Here is a 26,095-nt window from a genome sequence, read left to right on the forward strand (position 1 = left end):
GCTCCGCCCCCCAGTCATTCTCTTTGCCGCTCTGAACAAGTAGCATCTCCACGGAGATGGTGAAGAGTATGTGGTGTTTAGTTGTAGTTTTTTTATTCTTCTATCAAGAGTTTGTTATTTTAAAATAGTGCTGGTATGTACTATTTACTCTGAAACAGAAAGAGATGAAGAGTTCTGTTTAAAAGAGGAGTATGATTTTAGCAGCAGTAACTAAAATCAATTGCTGTTCCCACGCAGGACTGTTGAGCTGAGAGAACTTCAGTTGGGGGGAACAGTTTGCAGACTTTTCTGCTCAAGGTATGACTAGCCATTTTTCTAACAAGTCTGTGTAATGCTGGAAGGCTGTCATTTTTCCCTCATGGGGATCGGTAAGCAATTTTCTTAGACTTAGAAAGAATAAAAGGCTTATTATGGGCTATTAACTGGTGGACACTCTTAAGGGCTAAATCGATTGTTTATTTAAGTTATTTTTGAAAGTTTGAAGTAATTTTCACACTTTTATTGTTTGGGGAACGTTTTTATCGCCAGGCACTAGTTTAGACACCTTCCCAGTCAGGAAGGGCCTTTCACTATAGTAGGCAGAGCCTCATTTTTGCGCCATTATTGCGCAGTTACTTTTGAGTACAGTGCATGCAGCTGCATGTGTGAGGGTCTGGTATCCACTGAAAACGTTCCTAGAAGGCTTGAATTGGTATCGTATACCCCCCTGGGATTGGTGAAGTCGCAACAAAGGCTGTGGCTGGGACTGTAGTGGGGTTAAAATTGCAAACGGCTCCGGTTTCCACATTTTAAGGGTTAACAGCTTGAAAATTGGGGTGCAATACTTTGAATGCATTAAGACACTGTGGTGAAAATTTGGTAAAGATTGGACAATTCCTTCATAGTTTTTCACATATTCAGTAATAAAGTGTGCCCTGTTTAACATTTAAAGAGACAGTAACGGTTTTGTTTTAAAACGGTTTTTGTGCTTTAACCAGTTTAAGCCTGTTTAACATGTCTGTACCTTCAGATAGATCATGTTCTGTATGTATGGAAGCCAATGTGGTTCCCCCTTCAAATATATGTGATAATTGTGCCATAGCGTCCAAACATAGTAAGGACAGTACTGTCACAAATAGTAAGGTTGCCCAGGATGATTCTTCAGATGAAGGAAGTAGAGATAGTTCTACATCATCTCCTTCTGTGTCTATACCAGTTATGCCCGCGCAGGCGACCCCTAATACTTCTAGCGCGCCAATGCTTTTTACTATGCAACAATTGACGGCAGTAATGGATAACTCCATAGCTAATATTTTATCCAAAATGCCAGCATTTCAGAGAAAGCGCGATTGCTCTGTTTTAAACACTGTACAGCAGGAGGGCGCTGATGATAATTTTTCTGTCATACCCTCACACCAGTCTGAAGTGGCAGTGAGGGAGGGTTTGTCAGATGGAGAAATTTCTGATACAGGAAGAATTTCTCAGCAGGCAGAACCTGATGTTGTGACATTTAAATCTAAATTAGTGCATCTCCGCGCATTACTTAAGGAGGTGCTATCTACTCTGGATGATTGTGACAATCTGGTCATCCCAGAAAAATTGTGCAAAATGGACAAGTTCCTAGAGGTCCCAGTGCACCCTGATGCCTTTCCGATGCCTAAACGGGTGGCGGACATAGTGAATAAGGAGTGGGAGAAGCCAGGCATACCTTTTGTCCCTCCTCCTATATTTAAGAAATTGTTCCCTATGGTCGACCCCAGGAAGGACTTATGGCAAACAGTCCCTAAGGTCGAGGGGGCGGTTTCTACACTAGCCAAGCGCACGACCATTCCCATTGAGGAAAATTGTGCTTTCAAAGATCCTATGGATAAAAAATTGGAGGGTTTGCCTAAAAAGATTTTTGTACAGCAAGTTACCTCCTTCAACCTATTTCGTGCATTATTCCTGTCACTACAGCGGCGTGGTTCTGGTTCGAGGAACTGGAAAAGTCGCTCAGTAGGGAGACTCCGTATGAAGAAGTCATGGACAGAATTCACGCACTTAAGTTAGCTAATTCCTTTATTTTAGACGCCGCTTTGCAGTTAGCGAGGTTAGCGACGAAAAATTCAGGGTTTGCAATTGTGGCGCGCAGAGCGCTCTGGCTAAAGTCTTGGTCGGCGGATGTATCTTCCAAGACAAAATTGCTTAATATCCCTTTCAAAGGTAAGACCCTTTTTGGGCCAGAATTGAAAGAGATTATTTCAGACATCACTGGGGGAAAGGGCCATGCCCTCCCACAAGATAGACCTTTCAAGGCTAAGAATAAGTCCAATTTTCGTTCCTTTCGCAATTTCAGGAACGGTCCGGCTTCCAACTCTGCTGCCTCTAGACAAGAGGGTAACGCTTCCCAGACTAAACCAGCTTGGAAACCAATGCAAGGCTGGAACAAGGGTAAACAGGCCAAGAAGCCTGCTGCTACTACCAAAACATCATGAAGGGGTAGCCCCCGATCCGGGACCGGATCTAGTAGGGGGCAGACTCTCTCTCTTTGCTCAGGCTTGGGCAAGAGATGTTCAGGATCCCTGGGCACTAGAAATAGTCTCTCAGGGTTATCTTCTAGAATTCAAAGCGGTTCTAAGACCAAGGGGTATTGCAGTGGCACCTTATCTAATCCAAGCGTCGTCTCTTTCCAAAGCAAAGGCTCATACAGACATTGTTCTAGCCTTTCTCAGATCTCACGGGTGGAAGGTGAACGTAGAAAAGAGTTCCCTGTCTCCGTCGACAAGAGTTCCCTTTTTGGGAACAATAATAGATTCTTTAGAAATGAAGATCTTCCTGACAGAAGTCAGAAAGTCAAAGCTTCTAAACGCTTGTCAAGTTCTTCACTCTATTGTGCAGCCTTCCATAGCTCAGTGCATGGAAGTAGTAGGGTTGATGGTTGCAGCAATGGACATAGTTCCTTTTGCTCTAATTCATCTAAGACCATTACAACTGTGCATGCTCAAGCAGTGGAATGGGGACTATACAGACTTGTCTCCAAAGATTCAAGTAGACCAGATGACCAGAGACTCACTCCGTTGGTGGTTGTCCCAGGATCACCTGTCTCAGGGAATGAGTTTCCGCAGACCCGAGTGGGTCATTGTCACGACCGACGCCAGTCTATTAGGCTGGGGCGCGGTCTGGGATTCCCTGAAAGCTCAGGGTTTATGGTCTTGGGAAGAGTCTCTTCTCCCGATCAACATCCTGGAACTGAGAGCGATATTCAATGCTCTCCGGGCTTGGCCTCAACTAGCGAAGGCCGGATTCATAAGATTCCAGTCAGACAACATGACGACTGTAGCTTACATCAACCATCAGGGGGGAACAAGGAGTTCCTTGGCGATGAGAGAGGTATCCAAAATCATCAAATGGGCGGAGGATCACTCCTGCCACCCATCTGCAATCCACATCCCAGGGGTAGACAACTGGGAGGCGGATTATCTGAGTCGTCAGACTTTCCATCCGGGGGAGTGGGAACTCCACCTGGAGGTGTTTGCCCAGTTGACTCAATTATGGGGCATTCTAGACATGGATCTGATGGCGTCTCGTCAGAACTTCAAGGTTCCTTGCTACGGGTCCAGATCCAGGGATCCCAAGGCGACTCTAGTGGATGCATTAGTGGCGCCTTGGTCGTTCAACCTAGCTTATGCGTTTCCACCGTTCCCTCTCCTTCCCAGGCTTGTAGCCAGGCTCAAACAGGAGAAGGCCTCAGTGATTCTGATAGCTCCTGCGTGGCCGCGCAGGACTTGGTATGCAGACCTGGTGAATATGTCATCGGCTCCACCATGGAAGCTACCTTTGAGACAGGATCTTCTAGTACAAGGTCCTTTCGAACATCCAAATCTAGTTTCTCTGCAGCTGACTGCTTGGAAATTGAACGTTTGATTTTATCCAAGCGTGGGTTTTCAGATTCAGTGATAGATACTCTGGTCCAAGCCAGAAAGCCTGTGACTAGAAAGATTTACCATAAAATATGGAAAAGATATATCTGTTGGTGTGAATCCAAGGGATTCTCCTGGAGTAAGATTAAAATTCCTAAGATCCTCTCCTTTCTCCAAGAAGGTTTGGATAAGGGATTGTCAGCGAGTTCTCTAAAAGGACAGATTTCTGCTTTATCTGTCTTGTAACACAAACGACTGGCAGCTGTGCCAGATGTACAAGCTTTTGTACAGGCTTTGGTCAGAATCAAGCCTGTTTACAGACCCTTGACTCCTCCCTGGAGTCTAAATTTAGTTATTTCAGTTCTTCAAGGGGTTCCGTTTGAACCCTTACATTCCATAGATATCAAGTTACTATCTTGGAAAGTTCTGTTTTTGGTTGCTATTTCTTCTGCTAGAAGAGTTTCTGAATTATCTGCTTTGCAGTGTGATCCACCCTATCTGGTGTTCCATTCAGATAAGGTTGTTTTGCGTACCAAGCCTGGTTTTCTTCCAAAAGTTGTTTCCAACAAGAATATTAACCAGGAAATAGTTGTTCCTTCTTTGTGTCCGAATCCAGTTTCAAAGAAGGAACGTTTGTTACACAATTTAGATGTAGTCCGTGCTTTAAAGTTCTATTTAGAAGCAACAAAGGATTTCAGACAAACTTCTTCTTTGTTTGTCGTTTATTCTGGTAAGAGGAGAGGTCAAAAAGCTACTGCTACCTCTCTTTCTTTCTGGCTGAAAAGCATCATCCGATTGGCTTATGAGACTGCCGGACGGCAGCCTCCTGAACGAATCACAGCTCACTCTACTAGGGCTGTGGCTTCCACATGGGCCTTCAAGAACGAGGCTTCTGTTGTTCAGATATGTAAGGCAGCGACTTGGTCTTCTCTGCACACTTTTGCCAAATTCTACAAATTTGATACTTATGCTTCTTCGGAGGCTATTTTTGGGAGAAAGGTTTTGCAAGCCGTGGTGCCTTCTGTTTAGGTAACCTGATTTGCTCCCTCCCTTCATCCGTGTCCTAAAGCTTTGGTATTGGTTCCCACAAGTTATGGATGACGCCGTGGACCGGACACACCAATGTTGGAGAAAACAGAATTTATGCTTACCTGATAAATTACTTTCTCCAACGGTGTGTCCGATCCACGGCCCGCCCTGGTTTTTTAATCAGGTTTGAAAAATTTCTTTCTCTATACACTACAGTCACCACGGCACCCTATAGTTTCTCCTTTTTTTCTCCTAACCGTCGGTCGAATGACTGGTGGGGCTGAGCCTGGGAGGGGCTATATGGACAGCTTTTGCTGTGCTCTTTGCCATTTCCTGTTGGGGAGGAGAATATTCCCACAAGTTATGGATGACGCTGTGGACCGGACACACTGTTGGAGAAAGTAATTTATCAGGTAAGCATAAATTCTGTTATTAATATAACCGTGTTGGTTATGCAAAACTGGGGAATGAGTAATAAAGGGAATTTCTATCTTTTTAAACAAAAACAATTGTGGAGTAGACTGCCGGGGTGGCATTATACATTTAGCCGGTGGGGGCAGTGTAATACTTATTGGAATTATGGGAAGGAAATAGAATATTTTGGTCTGGTATTCACGCTTTGCAGCCAGTTCAATATATCCATGAAGTTGCATGTTGTATCCGTCATAATCCTCCATCCAAATAATTTCAAATTACTCAGGTTTGCATTTAAACACCATAATTTCCTGTTTGTAGCCCATAATTTAAATGGGCTGCAGCATCAAGGGTGTTCACAAAGTTATTAGCAGTCCTTCTGTCATAAATAGTAGCGGTGGCTATTTTTGTAACCTCTTATTTGGATGGCATGTTTAAAAGAATCTCATAGAAAAAAATAGTTATACATGACAAAATACATGTACTATTAAATGTGAATAAATTATTTGTTTTAATCTATAGAAGCATTTAGCAAGTCCCAACCCTGTGTAATCATACTTTGTATTTCATCTGCAAAATGTTACTACTTTTAATAAAATGATGTTGAAATGACTTTTGAACCTTGTAAATGAGCATTTTATGTTCTCTTCCATCACCCTTGAAAGAAGAGCTGCATCATTTGAATTATGGAGAACCAATGGGAGTTTAGACAAAGTCCTTTTTTTTTTTTTTTTATTACTTAAAGGGACCCTGAACCCAAATTTTTTCTTTTGTGATTCAGAAAGAGCATGCAATTTTAAGCAACTTTCTAATTTGCCCCTATTATCAATTATTCTTCATGCTCTTGCTATCTTTATTTGAAAAAGAAGGTATCTAAGCTTTTTTGGTTTCAGTACTCTGTACAGCATTTTTTTATTGGTGGATGAATTTATCCACTAATCAGCAAGGACAACCCAGGTTGTTCACCAAAAATGGGCCGGCATCTAAACTTACATTTGTGCATTTCAAATAAAGATACCAAGAGAATGAAGAAAATTTGATAATATGAGTAAATTAGAAAGTTGCTTAAAATTTCATACTCAATCTGAATCACGAAAGAAAACATTTGGGTACAGTGTCCCTTTAAGAGGACTAGCATATTGTTTAATTTGTTATGTTTAGGGTTTAGAGTGAATACATACTCCGTTCTTATTTTTTTAGCACATTAGAGAATAAAATATTAGATAGATATAGAAGTCCCTACAACTAAGGGGAATAGTTTAAAGATAAGCCCTTAAAGCAAACATATGTATCTGTCAGAATGTCCACTTTGCAGTGTTTGAAAATGCCTAAGGCACAGCTGCGTCCTTTGCTTACCACTACTCCTGTGAATTTCCATGGTAACGGCTTTGCATTGTCTGTGAACATACCTGCAAAACAGAAGAATACTCACATACAAAAAATGTATTGCAAATCACTATGTCAAATATCTAACTGTATTACTGTGCAACACATCTGAAATTAGTGCATGGTATCATCTCCTAAAGAGCATAAATGTAAAACTTCATTAAATTGAATACTTAATTCAAAACAGTGAATCTACAGTAGTAGGTGTATTGTGTATAATGAATTGCATTTACCCTTTTATTACATTTACCTTATTCTTTTTCATATAGAAAAGACATAAAGCTGACACTTATGTGAACAAGAAAAAAACACAAGGTAAGTATCTGTGTTTTTGTTGTGGAATATAATAGGGGTCCAGATAAAGCATATAAAGTGGTTGTAGCTTGCTTTCAAGAAGGCAATGTGTCATCACATGATGTCAAAACATTATGTACCCTGAAAGGTGTTAACAAAGGATTTAATGACTTTACTACAGAACATTTGACCTTCTACCAGAGCCATCCTGGCTGTATATTTTATTTTTTTAGACCCTTTTTTTCTTTGAATAAATTAATCAATTGTCCAAAGTTACGGGGTAGCAATAGGCATATCATCTTAATAAAAATAAAAGAAATGTTTTGGATTTGTAAGATAAAAACCAGGGCTCAGTCCGGGTTAATTTGGACTTTTATGGTGTTGTTTATCTGTAAATTATAGGACAGGCATACAGTGTGTTTTTTAAAAAAAAAATACTAGTTGTTAACTGTAACGTTCCCAATGAAAATAATTATTTGCTCTCAAATATCATGTCATTATATATGATAAAGATGTACCCTTCCCAACCAACAATACGTTGACTCTTTGTGACTACTAGTCACTGTGGTGTTTTAGGTGGAATATTCCATTATAGAAATGTATCAGTGACAGTCCACAAATGTTTGAGATTTTTGTATATTAAAATGAAAGCTAGGGACACACAGTGGAAGAAAAGTCCTTTCCAAAATGGACATATCGTCAAAGATCTGAGAGTTCCAACAACATGAAACCAAGAGAGACGATACATTTTTGTGAGAAACATTTGTATGAATTGGTCATCTCAAGTCTTCTTCATAACCATCATAAAAAGTGTATAATATGCTCATATGTCTCCAATTACTTTCTGACCATTTGCTCAAAATCATGTAGGAAAATAACATGGTATGCAGGTTGTCTATACTAAATGCTTGTATGTATGCATGTATCTCTATGTATATATAGATATACATCTATCTATATATCTATATATATATATATATATATATATATATATATATATATATATATATATATATATATATATATATATTTTATTTTTATTTTTTATTTTTTTTGTTTCTGTACTAAAAACATTAAAGGGACACTCAAGTCAAAATTAAACTTTTATGATTCAGAAAGAGAATGCAGTTTTAAGAGACTTTCCAATTTACTTCCATTATCAGATTTTGCACAGTCTTTTTTATGCTCACTTTTGAGGCACATCTACTGAGCATGTGCACAAGTTCACAGGGTATACATATACAAGTCTGTGATTGGCTGGTGGCTGTTGCATGATACAGTGGGCTGGCAAATGGGGAATAAAAGACATTTGTAAGAAATGCTTATTTGAATGTCAAAGTAAGTGTAGTTGCATTGTCTCTTTATTATGCAGTTATTAATCAAGCAATGCTACTGTATTTAATGGTCCTTTAAGTAAATGTAGTTTACTTAAATGACATGGTCTAATTTGTTAGAGCAAGTCATTTTACCACTACTGTGTGTTTAACCCCTGCAATTATAGTCCTAAAATTACATGCTATAACGCATTAGGGCAAGTCATTTTTTTTACTATTAAGACCCTTTAAATTTAAAGTGAGAACATCAATTAACTGATTATGGACATCTGCAACGCAAAAAATATCCATCCATAAATATTCAGTTTTGTTATATTTTAACATGCTGTCCTTTACATGAAACGGAGAAACTTTTGAGTAAAATGTCCCTTTATTGGTTTGTAACAAAGGGTGAAATCACATGTTTAAAGCAGTGGCTTTAGCCGTCCTCTGTATTCTTAATTGATTAGGATTCTAGTTCTAGATTGAAATGCATTTAAATCTATAGTAGCATATCAATAGCGCAGTAAATTCAATGAGTAAAATCGGCTTTATCTTTATTTTGTTTGTGAGAAGAGAGATTGCAGGTTTACAACTATACTTCAGCCTCATGCTATAAATGAGAGATTTCAGCTTGTGTTTTTCTTTGCTTCTTTTTTTTCAGTACTGAGAAATGGTGCTTGGGAGATTGTACATTGGGAAAAGGTATGTTTGTATTGTACTGCAGAGGTGCAGCCTGTGTGTGTTTTTTTCCTTGCCAGGTTTTAAAACTAGTGATCATCTCTTTAATTCAAATTATGGATTTTAAAAACCTGTTCTGCTTGAAAATATGCCCCATCCATTCCTAAAGTAACCATTGCTTCAGTAATGGTCTTTCATTTAATAGCAGATAGTTTATCAATGAAATATTTCATGAGAATACCCATTTCTACACACATGTATACCAAATGTTAATGTGTATAGTCTTGCTCAAACACGCACAAAACTGATTTGTTATTTGAGATATCCGTTTTTTATTTTAAGAATATCTAGAATGTTAACCAGAACCTAACATTGCCTGGTGTGGCTGTTTTTTTTTGCCCTACACACAATGTGGTGCATTCCAATAACTATTAATATAATTCTGTAAGAAATCCATAAAAATATGAGAACAAGTTTACAATTGAAATATTAGTAGTTTGAGCATTTACACTTGGTTTATAATATGTTTATACAAACAGAACATGCCCATGTGACCCTGATTTTTTCCAATCCCAGATGCAGAATTCTAAGCTCTACACTGTAGATTTGCATGTAAAGCAGCAGTATCTCAGTATTGCATGATTAAGTGAAGCACTGAAGGGCAGTTATAGGAGATGAAAGCTAACAAGATATATGTTCTATGGTGTTCTGCTGCCTGTGAAAGAGCTACAAATTACTATTGCATCTTCTTTGCTTGTGTAGTTTGCTCCTTTCCTATAAATGTGTCTTCAATCTAGTCATTCTGGTAGCAAATTATATGCAAGTAGCCGCAGCAGAGCTAAGAAATAAAGTACCTTGAATGCCTTGGGAATACTTTACTTTTTCCAGTCACAATACATTCTGAAAAACTATTCACAGCTATCAAACCAAACAAACAAAACACAGTGAAAAGGTTGACACACAATTGCTAAGGTTTCTTCTGTTATGATCCACATCATTACAATTTTAAATATTAGAGGATTGTATGTTATGATGTTTTCTAAGCAGGGATGGATTTAAAGGGACATGGAAGTACAAAATGAAAATTCCTTTGTGTAAGAGTTTTTTATTATTACACTGTTGATTGCATATACCTGTGTGTTTAACTCTTGCAAATGGGTTAAACACATAGTTTAAGCCAGTTACAGAGCAACAGTGCACTACTGTGAGCTAACTTAACACATGCGGTGAGCCAGTGACAAGAGGCCTATGCGTGTGTAGCCACTAATCACCTGCTACACAAGGTCACATGCAAGCAGCAGTACAATAATACAATGCTTTAATATATTTCTTGCTTGGCTATAACAGGCTAACTGACAAACTGATTGAGTTTGAAACCAGCTGCAGCTACTTGCATCTTATGTTGTAGGCAGAGGGAAATGTGCGCCTTTTACTTGCTGCGTAGTTTCCTCTCTCTGCCGGTCATGTGACTTCTCTCTGCTGCCGGATATTCACGGAGCAGAGCGGCGTCATTGAATTTCAGTCTCTTCAGTGTACGATCGTTTTAGAGACTTCTGGCAGCCAAATTGTGGTATTAAAAATTCTTAAAGTGACAATGTATTTAAAAATGTTCTACAATTTGGGGAATTTTTTATTTAGTATTATGTACATGGACCAAGACTCTGTTTTTTTTGACAAATGCTTGTTATGCCTAGAGGCACGAATTGTTTTGCCTATGCAATTCTGTGCTGCATGCTTAGCTAGAACACTTCAATTTAAAGATAAATTGTTGCCCTCTGAGCCCAATGTCTCTCAGGATGATGCTGTTCAGGCAATGCCACAGCTTTCTCCTCAAACGTCCCAAGCCTCTATGGCGTCGCATACAGTGCCCTGCAGTTCCTCTCAGCCTCCTGGAAGAGTTTGTCTGCAGATTTTGTTGCACAGAAATCTTCTGCGGTATCCGCGGTATTATCTGCTGTTAGTACAGTAGTTTAATAAATGGATCATTAGCTTGGCACTGTTTGAGGATATGTATCCCTCTTCTGGGGAAAAGAAGAGCTTTTAAGGTAGACATTGATATGAGAGAGCAGAGTGTCCTGTAGTGCACTTTTGTTTAATCTCAGAGATCAGTTGTTGAGAGAAATTTAACTCAAAGTTGTCGTAACTGAGCAAGTAGATAAATCGAGGCCAATTTATTAAAGGTCTTGCGGACCTGATCCGACAGACCTGATCCGCAAGACCTCGCTGAATGCGGAGAGCAATACGCTCTCCGTATTCAGCATTGCACCAGCAGCTCTTGTGAGCTGCTGGTGCAACGCCGCCCCCTGCAGACTAGCAGCCAATGGGCCGCCAGCAGGGGTGTCAATAAACCCAATCGTATTCGATCGGGTTGAATTCTGGCGATTCCTGTCCGCCTCATCAGAGCAGGCGGACAGGGTTATGGAGCAGCGTTCTTTAGACCGCTGCTCCATAACTTGTGTTTCTGGCGAGTCTGAAGACTCGCCAGAAACACGGGCCCTCGAGCTCAATACAGAGCTTGATAAATGGGCCTCATTGGCTATTATGTCCATAAGATTAAATGTCTGTCTTTGAAATAGTCAATGTAATTTCCTCTTACTGCTGTCTGTTTTAGAAAGGTAAAATGATGGCAATCCTCTGTTTCCATGTGAGGTTCTCTCTCTCATCTTTCAAGTACAGTTTAAAGAGATATGAAAGTCAAAATTAAATTTTATTTATTTTTTCTCGATAAAACATGCAGTTTTTAAGATACTTCTCAAATTACTTTGTTCTCTTAATATCCAGGAGCAGCAATGAACTGCTGGGAACTAGCCATGGCCATAAAGTTAGTATAAAATGCACTGTTTTGCAGTTATTATCACTTAAAGCCAATTTGGGGAAAATATGTAGCAGCATTAGCTTTGAAAAGTCAGCAGAGAGCATTTCAAGTTCTGAAAACGTGTAAATCCTCAATTTACAGAGAATTACACGAAAAGGTGGCAAAATAAACAATTATGCATTATATTTACATTGTTGTATAACTAAACATTTTATATAAAATTGGCGCTGTTGTTTACATATATCACATTAGAACATTTTCTCTTTGCACTTTTTATGTCCCTTCAATTTTTAGCTTTTTTATGTTGAGCCTTCATAGACATGAACTATTTCTAAAATTGAGCTGCAGCCTTCTATACATTCACATTATTCACATCTGACCTAGTAATGACAGTAGCAAAAAGGACAGATCTGTTGTTTCATTACATTTTTTACAACAATAAAAACAATTGATAAGTAAAAGGATTTTTTTTTTGTTTAAGTAGAAGTTTTAACTTTGTTTTAACTTTGTTAAATTCCATTGACTGATCATTGCAACATCCACCGAAGAATACACCGTTTCATCATGAGTGGTTTCAGTATATTTATTTTATTGCCTGGCAATCTTCCATATTCTTCTGTCTGACTAAAGCTAAAATCACATTGCTTTCAGAAGAATAGCATGCCATTAACTTTCTGCTGAGAAAAATTAAATAAATGCTTAGTCACTAGAGCTTGAACTTTTCCACTGACAGTAAACCACCATTTCTCCAACATAGGTGTGTCCGGTCCACGGCGTCATCCTTACTTGTGGGATATTCTCTTCCCCAACAGGAAATGGCAAAGAGCCCAGCAAAGCTGGTCACATGATCCCTCCTAGGCTCCGCCTACCCCAGTCATTCTCTTTGCCGTTGTACAGGCAACATCTCCACGGAGATGGCTTAGAGTTTTTTAGTGTTTAACTGTAGTTTTTATTATTCAATCAAGAGTTTGTTATTTTGAAATAGTGCTGGTATGTACTATTTACTCAGAAACAGAAAAGAGATGAAGATTTCTGTTTGTATGAGGAAAATGATTTTAGCAACCGTCACTAAAATCCATGGCTGTTCCACACAGGACTGTTGAGAGCAATTAACTTCAGTTGGGGGAACAGTGAGCAGTCTCTTGCTGCTTGAGGTATGACACATTCTAACAAGACGATGTAATGCTGGAAGCTGTCATTTTCCCTATGGGATCCGGTAAGCCATGTTTATTACGATCGTAAATAAGGGCTTCACAAGGGCTTATTAAGACTGTAGACTTTTTCTGGGCTAAATCGATTCATTATTAACACATATTTAGCCTTGAGGAATCATTTTATCTGGGTATTTTGATATAATAATATCGGCAGGCACTGTTTTAGACACCTTATTCTTTAGGGGCTTTCCCAAAGCATAGGCAGAGCCTCATTTTCGCGCCGGTGTTGCGCACTTGTTTTTGAGAGGCATGGCATGCAGTCGCATGTGAGAGGAGCTCTGATACTTAGAAAAGACTTTCTGAAGGCGTCATTTGGTATCGTATTCCCCTTTGGGCTTGGTTGGGTCTCAGCAAAGCAGATACCAGGGACTGTAGAGGGGTTAAAGTTCAAAACGGCTCCGGTTCCGTTATTTTAAGGGTTAAAGCTTCCAAATTTGGTGTGCAATACTTTTAAGGCTTTAAGACACTGTGGTGAAAATTTGGTGAATTTTGAACAATTCCTTCATGTTTTTTCGCAATTGCAGTAATAAAGTGTGTTCAGTTTAAAATTTAAAGTGACAGTAACGGTTTTATTTTAAAATGTTTTTTGTACTTTGTTATCAAGTTTATGCCTGTTTAACATGTCTGAACTACCAGATAGACTGTGTTCTGAATGTGGGGAAGCCAGAATTCCTATTCATTTAAATAAATGTGATTTATGTGACAATGACAATGATGCCCAAGATGATTCCTCAAGCGAGGGGAGTAAGCATGGTACTGCATCATTCCCTCCTTCGTCTACACGAGTCTTGCCCACTCAGGAGGCCCCTAGTACATCTAGCGCGCCAATACTCCTTACTATGCAACAATTAACGGCTGTAATGGATAATTCTGTCAAAAACATTTTAGCCAAAATGAACACTTATCAGCGTAAGCGCGACTGCTCTGTTTTAGATACTGAAGAGCATGACGACGCTGATAATAATATTTCTGAAGGGCCCCTAACCCAGTCTGATGGGGCCAGGGAGGTTTTGTCTGAGGGAGAAATTACTGATTCAGGGAACATTTCTCAACAAGCTGAACCTGATGTGATTACATTTAAATTTAAGTTGGAACATCTCCGCATTCTGCTTAAGGAGGTATTATCCACTCTGGATGATTGTGACAAGTTGGTCATCCCAGAGAAACTATGTAAAATGGACAAGTTCCTAGAGGTGCCGGGGCTCCCAGAAGCTTTTCCTATACCCAAGCGGGTGGCGGACATTGTTAATAAAGAATGGGAAAGGCCCGGTATTCCTTTCGTCCCTCCCCCCATATTTAAAAAATTGTTTCCTATGGTCGACCCCAGAAAGGACTTATGGCAGACAGTCCCCAAGGTCGAGGGAGCGGTTTCCACTTTAAACAAACGCACCACTATACCCATAGAGGATAGTTGTGCTTTCAAAGATCCTATGGATAAAAAATTAGAAGGTTTGCTTAAAAAGATGTTTGTTCAGCAGGGTTACCTTCTACAACCAATTTCATGCATTGTCCCTGTCGCTACAGCCGCATGTTTCTGGTTCGATGAGCTGATAAAGGCGGTCGATAGTGATTCTCCTCCTTATGAGGAGATTATGGACAGAATCAATGCTCTCAAATTGGCTAATTCTTTCACCCTAGACGCCACTTTGCAATTGGCTAGGTTAGCGGCTAAGAATTCTGGGTTTGCTATTGTGGCGCGCAGAGCGCTTTGGTTGAAATCTTGGTCGGCTGATGCGTCTTCCAAGAACAAGCTACTTAACATTCCTTTCAAGGGGAAAACGCTGTTTGGCCCTGACTTGAAAGAGATTATCTCTGATATCACTGGGGGTAAGGGCCACGCCCTTCCTCAGGATCGGCATTTCAAGGCAAAAAATAAACCTAATTTTCGTCCCTTTCGTAGAAACGGACCAGCCCAAAGTGCTACGTCCTCTAAGCAAGAGGGTAATACTTCTCAAGCCAAGCCAGCTTGGAGACCAATGCAAGGCTGGAACAAGGGAAAGCAGGCCAAGAAACCTGCCACTGCTACCAAGACAGCATGAAATGTTGGCCCCCGATCCGGGACCGGATCTGGTGGGGGGCAGACTCTCTCTCTTCGCTCAGGCTTGGGCAAGAGATGTTCTGGATCCTTGGGCACTAGAAATAGTCTCCCAAGGTTATCTTCTGGAATTCAAGGGACTTCCCCCAAGGGGGAGGTTCCACAGGTCTCAGTTGTCTTCAGACCACATAAAAAGACAGGCATTCTTACATTGTGTAGAAGACCTGTTAAAAATGGGAGTGATTCATCCTGTTCCGTTAAGAGAACAAGGGATGGGGTTCTACTCCAATCTGTTCATAGTTCCCAAAAAAGAGGGAACGTTCAGACCAATCTTAGATCTCAAGATCTTAAACAAGTTTCTCAAGGTTCCATCGTTCAAGATGGAAACCATTCGAACTATTCTTCCTTCCATCCAGGAAGGTCAATTCATGACCACGGTGGATTTAAAGGATGCGTATCTACATATTCCTATCCACAAGGAACATCATCGGTTCCTAAGGTTCGCATTCCTGGACAAGCATTACCAGTTCGTGGCGCTTCCTTTCGGATTAGCCACTGCTCCAAGGATTTTCACAAAGGTACTAGGGTCCCTTCTAGCTGTGCTAAGACCAAGGGGCATTGCTGTAGTACCTTACTTGGACGACATTCTGATTCAAGCGTCGTCCCTTCCTCAAGCAAAGGCTCACACGGACATTGTCCTGGCCTTTCTCAGATCTCACGGATGGAAAGTGAACGTGGAAAAGAGTTCTCTATCTCCGTCAACAAGGGTTCCCTTCTTGGGAACAATAATAGACTCCTTAGAAATGAGGATTTTTCTGACAGAGGCCAGAAAAACAAAACTTCTAGACTCTTGTCGGATACTTCATTCCGTTCCTCTTCCTTCCATAGCTCAGTGCATGGAAGTGATCGGGTTGATGGTAGCGGCAATGGACATAGTTCCTTTTGCGCGCATTCATCTAAGACCATTACAACTGTGCATGCTCAGTCAGTGGAATGGGGACTATACAGACTTGTCTCCGAAGATACAAGTAAATCAGAGGACCAGAGACTCACTCCGTTGGTGGCTGTCCCTGGACAACCTGTCACAAGGGATGACATTCCGCAGACCAGAGTGGGTCGTTGTCACGACCGACGCCAGTCTGATGGGCTGGGGCGCGGTCTGGGGATCCCTGAAAGCTCAGGGTCTTTGGTCTCGGGAAGAATCTCTTCTACCGATAAATATTCTGGAACTGAGAGCGATATTCAATGCTCTCAAGGCTTGGCCTCAGCTAGCGAGGGCCAAGTTCATACGGTTTCAATCAGACAACATGACAACTGTTGCGTACATCAACCATCAGGGGGGAACAAGGAGTTCCCTAGCGATGGAAGAAGTGACCAAAATCATTCTATGGGCGGAGTCTCACTCCTGCCACCTGTCTGCTATCCACATCCCAGGAGTGGAAAATTGGGAAGCGGATTTTCGGAGTCGTCAGACATTGCATCCGGGGGAGTGGGAACTCCATCCGGAAATCTTTGCCCAAGTCACTCAGCTGTGGGGCATTCCAGACATGGATCTGATGGCCTCTCGTCAGAACTTCAAAGTTCCTTGCTACGGGTCCAGATCCAGGGATCCCAAGGCGGCTCTAGTGGATGCACTAGTAGCACCTTGGACCTTCAAACTAGCTTATGTGTTCCCGCCGTTTCCTCTCATCCCCAGGCTGGTAGCCAGGATCAATCAGGAGAGGGCGTCGGTGATCTTGATAGCTCCTGCGTGGCCACGCAGGACTTGGTATGCAGATCTGGTGAATATGTCATCGGCTCCACCTTGGAAGCTACCTTTGAGACGAGACCTTCTTGTTCAGGGTCCGTTCGAACATCCGAATCTGGTTTCACTCCAGCTGACTGCTTGGAGATTGAACGCTTGATCTTATCGAAGCGAGGGTACTCAGATTCTGTTATCGATACTCTTGTTCAGGCCAGAAAGCCTGTAACTAGAAAGATTTACCACAAAATTTGGAAAAAATATATCTGTTGGTGTGAATCTAAAGGATTCCCTTGGGACAAGGTTAAGATTCCTAAGATTCTATCCTTCCTTCAAGAAGGATTGGAAAAAGGATTATCTGCAAGTTCCCTGAAGGGACAGATTTCTGCCTTGTCTGTGTTACTTCACAAAAAGCTGGCAGCTGTGCCAGATGTTCAAGCCTTTGTTCAGGCTCTGGTTAGAATTAAGCCTGTTTACAAACCTTTGACTCCTCCTTGGAGTCTCAATTTAGTTCTTTCAGTTCTTCAGGGGGTTCCGTTTGAACCCTTACATTCCGTTGATATTAAGTTATTATCTTGGAAAGTTTTGTTTTTAGTTGCAATTTCTTCTGCTAGAAGAGTTTCAGAATTATCTGCTCTGCAGTGTTCTCCTCCTTATCTGGTGTTCCATGCAGATAAGGTGGTTTTACGTACTAAACCTGGTTTTCTTCCAAAAGTTGTTTCTAACAAAAACATTAACCAGGAGATTATCGTACCTTCTCTGTGTCCGAAACCAGTTTCAAAGAAGGAACGTTTGTTGCACAATTTGGATGTTGTTCGCGCTCTAAAATTCTATTTAGATGCTACAAAGGATTTTAGACAAACATCTTCCTTGTTTGTTGTTTATTCCGGTAAAAGGAGAGGTCAAAAAGCAACTTCTACCTCTCTCTCTTTTTGGATTAAAAGCATCATCAGATTGGCTTACGAGACTGCCGGACGGCAGCCTCCCGAAAGAATCACAGCTCATTCCACTAGGGCTGTGGCTTCCACATGGGCCTTCAAGAACGAGGCTTCTGTTGATCAGATATGTAGGGCAGCGACTTGGTCTTCACTGCACACTTTTACCAAATTTTACAAGTTTGATACTTTTGCTTCTTCTGAGGCTATTTTTGGGAGAAAGGTTTTGCAAGCCGTGGTGCCTTCCATTTAGGTGACCTGATTTGCTCCCTCCCTTCATCCGTGTCCTAAAGCTTTGGTATTGGTTCCCACAAGTAAGGATGACGCCGTGGACCGGACACACCTATGTTGGAGAAAACAGAATTTATGTTTACCTGATAAATTACTTTCTCCAACGGTGTGTCCGGTCCACGGCCCGCCCTGGTTTTTTTAATCAGGTCTGATAATTTATTTTCTTTAACTACAGTCACCACGGTACCATATGGTTTCTCCTATGCAAATATTCCTCCTTAACGTCGGTCGAATGACTGGGGTAGGCGGAGCCTAGGAGGGATCATGTGACCAGCTTTGCTGGGCTCTTTGCCATTTCCTGTTGGGGAAGAGAATATCCCACAAGTAAGGATGACGCCGTGGACCGGACACACCGTTGGAGAAAGTAATTTATCAGGTAAACATAAATTCTGTTTTTCTTACCTTTTGGCTGCGTTCGCTAGCACTAGGAAAATTGTACGTAATTGATTTGTGTGTCCCAAGCAGACATTGAATTTAGGACATTTTAGACAACATTGTGAATTCTGTTCCTAGGAAAAATGAGCAGGTTAAGACATCTTTTAAAGCAGTGCATTTGAGTACAGCATATTTATATAGGCTTTTCTTGTATTACTTGTATTCATATCTGTCAAACTTGAATAAAATCTTTAAAAAGAACAAAGCAGCAATATTGTTGTAACCCTCTCTTGGATCCAAAAGATTAACCCACACTCTAGCCCTGCCACAATATAATCACATTAATGAAAGAAAATAATGAGGTTTTTGTTTAGTGTGAGTGCATTCTTTGATATTAACCATGTTATGGGCATTCTTAAACTAATCCATACAGAACAAGGTACGCTGGATATAGAGTATATTATAAAATGTACACAGATTGAGACAGTTAAAGTTGCGGAAATATTAAAATGGTGTCAAAGCTAGAGAACCAGACTGTCAATTATTTAAACGTGTTGCATCTTGTGTTTTCCTGTGTTTGTTAAAACCTTTTAACACCATATTGCAAGAGTTGCTGAAGGGAATGCTTTTTATTTTATTGGATGTATTGTCATAACACCACAAATATTACTTTGGAACATATCTGTCATAGCCATGGTGAAAAACATACTTCATACATAACTACATCTTTAGGTAGCAATATTTAGTGTTTTGTTTTTTAACATATTTTCAGTAGCAAAACACACTTGTGACTTAATTATCGCAGATATGTCTCACAGTGACAATGATGAAGTTAACTTAATGCACTATCCTGGGTTCCAGTGAAGTAATGTTAAAGCATGTTAAGATTTTGACTTTTTTTTTTTTTTAAACCCTTCATACCGGGGGCAAGTGCTTAGATCGGAGACCGAATATCCGATATAAACACTTGCTGTAAAAATGAAATCACGCGATTGTTGATGCAATCATGTGATTTCAAGGCCACGATTAGATCATGGGTTACTGCCTACGCTGCTAGGCATGCCCCCAGTCCAATTTTTCATGAATAAAAAGATGGAGGCTGCAGTACACCATATAAAGTAGGAAGTTCCATGCCGTCCTAACGGTGTTAAAGTCCATCGCTATTAGGACGACATGGAACGTCTTTATAGCATGAAGGGGTTAATTTTAAAAAAATGTATATATATTTTTTTTGCATAGATTTCCTGTTTGTTATACACGTGTTGCATTATTTCTAATGCATTAGTATCTTCTTAATAGGTATGTCACACAGAATTAGAGGCAAAAGTAATTAAATCCCATATGGCTAGAGTTTTTTTGTTTTTGTTTTTTAAAGTCTACTACATTTTATGATATTGCCTAAGTACATATATAATTCTGTCTGTTCTAATTCAGATGATTTTTTTTGTTGCATCACTTTGTTTTAAAAATTAAGCCAGGGGTAGCCCACAGAAATAAAAAATTTTTTTGTAATTGGCAAGAGTCCATGAGCTAGTGACGTATGGGATATACAATCCTATCAGGAGGGGCAAAGTTTCCCAAACCTCAAAATGCCTATAAATACACCCCTCACCAAACCCACAATTCAGTTTTACAAACTTTGCCTCCCTATGCAGATGGTGAAGTACGTTTGTGCTTGATTTTCTTCTGTGATATGCGCTTCTCAGCATTTTGAAGCCTGATTCCTCTCAGAGTACAGTGAATGTCAGAGGGATGTGAAGGGAGTATCACCTATTGAATTCTATGGTTTTCCTCGCGGGAAATCTTTTCATAGGTTCTCTGTTATCGGTCGTAGAGATTCATCTCCTACCTCCCTTTTTCAGATCGACAATATACTCTCATATTCCATTACCTCTACTGATAACTGTTTCAATACTGGTTTGGCTATCTGTGGATGGGTGTCTTTCGGTAAGTATGTTTTCATTACTTAAGACACTATCAGCTATGGTTTGGCACTTTATGTATTAATATAAAGTTCTATATATAATATATGTATTGTACTTATATTTGCCATGAGTCAGGTTTATGTATATTTCCTTTTGCAGACTATCAGTTTCATATTTGGGGAAAAAAACATATTCAGGAAAATATTTTTCTTACCTTGGGTTTAGTATTTTTTTCAAATTGACTGCTTGTTCATTAAATTTTTGCGGGCAAAATTAGGCTCGCGAGGTCGCAAAATGCTGATGTTTATTGCGTCATTTTTGGTGCAAGAATTTTGTTTGTTGCAAAGGTACGCCTGGAGACGCAAATTCGTCATTTCCGGCGTCTTAGTTGATGCAGAGTTTCCTTGCACAAGGTTGCGTATGCAATGTCGCGAGTGTGTTATTTCCAGATGTTAGCACCAAAAAATGTCACTTTTCGTTGTGCGTCATACTTGGCGCCAACTAATTTCATTATTTAAACCCCATTTCCTATATGCCTCTTTCTATGTTCAGAGGGCTATGCTGTTTGCATTTTTTCCCCATTCCTGAAACTGCCATATAAGGAAATTGATAATGTTGCTTTATATGTTGTTTTTTTCTCTTACATTTGCTAGATGTCTCAATCTGAACCCTGCTGCCTGATAACAGTTCTACCAAAGCTAAGTGTATCTGTTGTACATTTGTGGAGATTATATCTCCAGCTGTGGTATGTAATAGTTGTCATGATAAGCTTTTACATGCAGAGAATGTATCCATCAGTACTAGTACAATGCCTGTTGTTCCTTCAACATCTAATGTAAATGATATCCCTGTGAATATAAAAGATTTTCTGCTCTTCTGCCTTCTAATAAACGTAAAAGGTCTTTTAAAACTCCTCATAAAGTTGATGAAATTTCAAATGACCGACAACATACTGAATTATCCTCCTCTGATGAGGATCTATCTGATTCAGAAGATCCTACCTCAGATATTGACACTGGCAAATCTACTTATCTATTTAAAATGGAGTATATTCGTTCCTTGTTAAGAGGTGTTGATTACTTTGGATATTGAGGAAACTAGTCCTCTTGATGCTAAAACTAGTAAACGTTTAAATTCTGTTTATAAACTTCCTGTGGTTACTCCAGAGGTTTTTCCAGTTACTGATGCTATTTCTGATATGATTTCTAAGGAATGGAATAGGCCTGGTACTTCTTTTATCCCTTCTTCAAGGTTTAAAAAATTGTATCCTTTGTCAGCAGTTAGATTGGAGTTTTGGGAAAAGATCCCCAAAGTTGATGGGGCTATTTCTACTCTTGCTAAACGTACTACTATTCCTATGGAAGATAGTACTTCCTTTAAAGGGACACTCAGATTAAATTAAATTTTCATGATTCAGATACAGCATGTAATTTTAAACAACTTTCCAATTTACTTCCATTAAAAAAATGTGCACAGTCTTTTATATTTACAATTTTTGAGTCACCAGATCCTACTGAGCATGTGCAAGAATTCACAGACTATACGTATATATATTTGTGATTGGCTGATTGCTATCACATGGTACAAGGGGAGTGGAAATATACATAACTTTGAAATTTGTTATAAAAAAATCTACTACTCATTTGAAGTTCAGACTAAGTGCTATTGTATTGTCTTGTTATCTTGCATTTGTTGATTATGCAAATCTAATGTGTTGACTGGACCCTTTAGATAGGAAACTTGAATGTTATCTAAGGAAAGCTTATTTATATCCTGGCTATATTCTCAGGCCTGCCATTTTTATGGCTGATGTTGCAGCTGCATCAACTTTTTGGTTAGAAAGTTTAGCGCAACAGGAAATGGATTCTGATTTGTCTAGCATTGTTCGCTTGCTTCAACATGCTAATCATTTTATCTGTGATGTCATTTTTGATATCATCAAAATTGATGTTAGATCTATGTCTTTAGCTATTTTAGCTAGAAGAGATTTGTGGCTCAAATATTGGAATGCTGACATGGTATCTAAGTCTAGATTGCTATCTCTTTCTTTCCAAGGTAATAATTTATTTGGTTCTCAGTTGGATTTGATTATTTCATCTGTCACCGGGGGGAAGGGAGTTTTTTTGCTTCAGGATAAGAGACCTAAGGGTAAATCTAAAGCTTCTAACCGCTTTTGTTTTTTTCGATAAAATAAGTAACAGAAACCCAATCCTTTCCCCAAAGAATCTGGTTCCAAATGGAAACCTTCTTCGAGTTGGAATAAATCCAAGCCGTTTAAGAAACTAAAGCCAGCCCCCAAGTCTGCATGAAGGTGCGGCCCTCATTCCAGCTCAGCTGGTGGAGGGCAGATTAAGATTTTTTCAAAGCATTTAGGCAGATTCTGTCCAAAATCAATGGATTCAGAGTATTGTCTCTCAAGGGAATCAAATAGGATTCAGAGTAAGACCTCCTGTGAGAAGATTTTTTTCTCTCACACATCCCAGCAAATCCAGTAAAGGCTCAGGCTTTTCTGAAGTGTGTTTCAGATCTGGAGCTTTCAGGGGTAATCATACCAGTTCTGTTTCAGGTACAGGGTCTAGGGTTTTATTCAAATCTATTCATTGTCCCAAAGAAAGAAAATTTATTCAGGCCATTTCTGGATCTGGAAATTTTGAATCGTTTTGTAAGAGTACCAACTTTCAAAATGGTGACTATAAGGACTATTCTGCCTTTTGTTCAGCAAGGTCATTATATGTCCAGACAGGATGCATATCTTTATATTCCGAATCATCCAGACCACTATCGGTTTCTGAGATTCTCTTTTCTAGACAAGCATTACCAATTTGTCGTTCTTCCATTTGGCCTAGCGACAGCTCCAAGAATCTTTTCAAAGATTCTCGGTGCCCTACTCTCTGTAATCAGAGAAACGGGGTATTGCGGTGTTTCCTTATTTGGAAGATATCCTTGGTACTAGCTCAGTTTTTACATTCTGCCGAATCTCACACGAATCAACTAGTGTTGTTTATTCAAAGATATGGTTGGAGGATCAATTTACCAAAAAGTTCCTTGATTCCTCAGACAAGGGTCACCTTTTTAGGTTTTCAGATAGATTCAGTGTCCATGACTCTGTCTCTAACAGACAAGAAATGATTAAAATTGGTTTCAGCTTGTTGGAGCCTTCAGTCTCAATCATTCCCTTCAGTAGCTATGTGAATGGAAGTTTTAGGTCTCATGTCTGCAGCATCGGACGCGATCCCCTTTGCTCATTTTCATATGAGACCTCTCCAGCTTTGTATGCTGAATCAATGGTGCAGGGGTTATACAAAGATATCACAATTAATATCCTTAGATCCCAATGTTCGACTCTCTCTGACTTGGTGGTTAGATCACCATCGTATAGTTTAAGGGGCTTCTTTTGTTTGTCCAACCTGGACTGTGATCACAACAGATGCAAGTCTTTCAGGTTGGGGAGCTGTCTGGGGATCTCTGACAGCACAAGGGGTTTGGAAATCTCAAGAGGCGAGGTTACCAATCAATATTTTAGAACTCTGTGCTATTTTCAGGGCTCTTCAGGTTTGGCCTCTGTTAAAGGGAGAACCATTCATTTGCTTTCAGACAGACAATATCACAACTGTGGCATATGTCAATCATCAGGGTGGGACTCACAGTCCCCTAGCTATAAAAGAAGTATCTTGGATAGTTTATTGGGCGGAATCCAGATCCTGTCTAATTTCTGCGGTACATATCCCAGGTGTAGACAATTGGGAAGCAGATTAAATCAGCCGTCAGACTTTACATCCGAGAAGTGGTCGCTCCATCCAGATGTGTTTTCTCAGATTGTTCAGATGTGGGGTCTTCCAGAAATAGATCTGATGGTTTCCCATCTAAACAAGAAACTTCCCAGGTACCTGTCCAGGGATCCTCAGGCGGAGGCGGTGAATGCGTTAGCAGTTCCTTGGTGTTGCCAACCTGCTTATATCTTCCCGCCTCTAGTTCTTCTTCCAAGAGTGATCTCCAAGATCATCATGGACTTCTGAAGGTAACCATGAGACATCTTCAGTGTGGAGACCGGTTTCATGCTACAAGCAGCATTAAGGTATGTGCAGACTTTTTTTCTGAGGAGACTTGGTGTATCAGAACTGGCTGGCATTATTTCCCTGTATGGGAATGGGGTAAGCAGTAAAACCTATTTTAATAAAAGGGGTGTTACTGAAGTTCCTATTTTATATTTATCATTAGTTGATATTTGGGCATTATGTGACATGGGAGACAATATAAAAAACAATGTTTTATGTTTTTTATTTTTGGCACTTAAAACTTATTGGTTTTATGCTTGAGGGTTATATTGTGTGTGTATTTTTACTTTAGTGCAAAACTGCATTTCCATGTGGTGTTGTTTGGGCCTACTCTGACTTTTCTTCAGGCTTAGCAGCAGCAAACAGTAACTCGGTGGCTCCTGGACTGTGTAGCTGGTCTGAAGGGTTGGAAACTTGATTTGAAGTACCCTGGGGGCAGGTAGGCGCCACAGCAGAGCTGTGTCAAGGGATCCTCAGGCCGAACTGATAGATGCCTTGGCAGTACCTTGGTTGTTCAGCCTAGCTTATGTGTTTCCGCCGTTTTCTCTCCTCCCACGCGTGATTGCTCGAATCAAACAGGAGAGAGCTTCAGTGATCCTGATAGCGCCAGCGTGGCCACGCAGGACTTGGTATGCGGATCTAGTGGACATGTCCCCTCTGCCACCGTGGAAACTTCCATTGAGACAGGACCTTCTCATTCAAGGTCCTTTCCAACATCCAAATCTAATTTCTCTGCAACTAACTGCGTGGAGATTGAACGCTTGATTTTATCGAAGCGAGGATTCTCTCAGTTATCAATACTTTGATACAGGCTAGAAAGCCTGTGACTAGAAAGATCTATCATAAGATATGGCGTAAATATCTTTATAGGTGTGCATCCAAGGGTTACTCATGGAGTAAAGTTAGGATTCCTAGGATTTTGTCTTTTCTCCAAGTAGGATTGGAGAAAGGGTTATCAGCAAGTTCCTTAAAGGGACAAATTTCACCTTTGTCAATTCTGTTTCACAAACGTTTGGCAAATGTATCAGATGTTCAGTCTTTTTGTCAGGCTCTATCTAGAATTAAGCCTGTATTTAGACCTATTACTCCTCCCTGGAGTTTGAATTCAGTTCTTCGAGTTCTGCAAGGGGTTCCGTTTGAACCTATGCATTCCATAGATATTAAACTATTATCTTGGAAAGTTCTGTTTTTGGTTGTCATTTCTTCTGCTCGAAGAGTTTGAGCTTTCAGCATTACAGTGTGATTCGCCTTATCTCATATTTCATTCTAATAAGGTGGTTTTACGTACCAAACCTGGGTTCCTTCCTAAGGTTGTTTCGAATAAGAATATTAATTAGGGAATTGTTGTTCCTTCCTTGTGTCCTAATCCTCCTTCTAAGAAGGAGCGTCTGTTACATAACTTGGATGTGGTCCGTGCCTTAAAGTTTTACTTACAGGCAACTAAGGATTTCTGTCAATCAACTTCATTATTCATTGTTTATTCTGGAAAGCGTAGGGGTCAGAAAGCTACGGCTACTTCTCTTTCTTTTTGGCTGAGAAGTATCATCTGCCTGGCATATGAGACTGCTGGACAGCAGCCTTCTGAAAGAATTACGGCTCATTCTACTAGGTCTGTGGCTTCCACATGGGCTTTTAAAAATGATGCATCTGTGGAACAGATTTTTAAGGCTGCGACTTGGTCGTCCCTTCACACTTTTTCCAAATTTTACAAATT

At 40.1% G+C, this 26,095-nt stretch overlaps 1 protein-coding gene across 2 annotated transcripts in view; it reads left to right on the forward strand.

Annotated features, from left to right (window-relative positions):
- The window catches only part of ATP8A1 (ATPase phospholipid transporting 8A1), a 608,814-nt gene that overhangs the window by 156,262 nt on the left and 426,457 nt on the right, over positions 1 to 26,095 (forward strand). For both annotated transcript variants that reach the window (XM_053704008.1, XM_053704009.1), the window contains exons 6-7: positions 6,977 to 7,022; positions 8,979 to 9,019. In XM_053704008.1, coding sequence (XP_053559983.1) covers positions 6,977 to 7,022; positions 8,979 to 9,019 — 87 coding nt within the window. The remainder of the gene's footprint in view (positions 1 to 6,976; positions 7,023 to 8,978; positions 9,020 to 26,095) is intronic.

This window comes from Bombina bombina, chromosome 2 (genome assembly GCF_027579735.1).
Source record: "Bombina bombina isolate aBomBom1 chromosome 2, aBomBom1.pri, whole genome shotgun sequence".
Classification (NCBI taxonomy): Eukaryota; Metazoa; Chordata; class Amphibia; order Anura; family Bombinatoridae; genus Bombina; species Bombina bombina.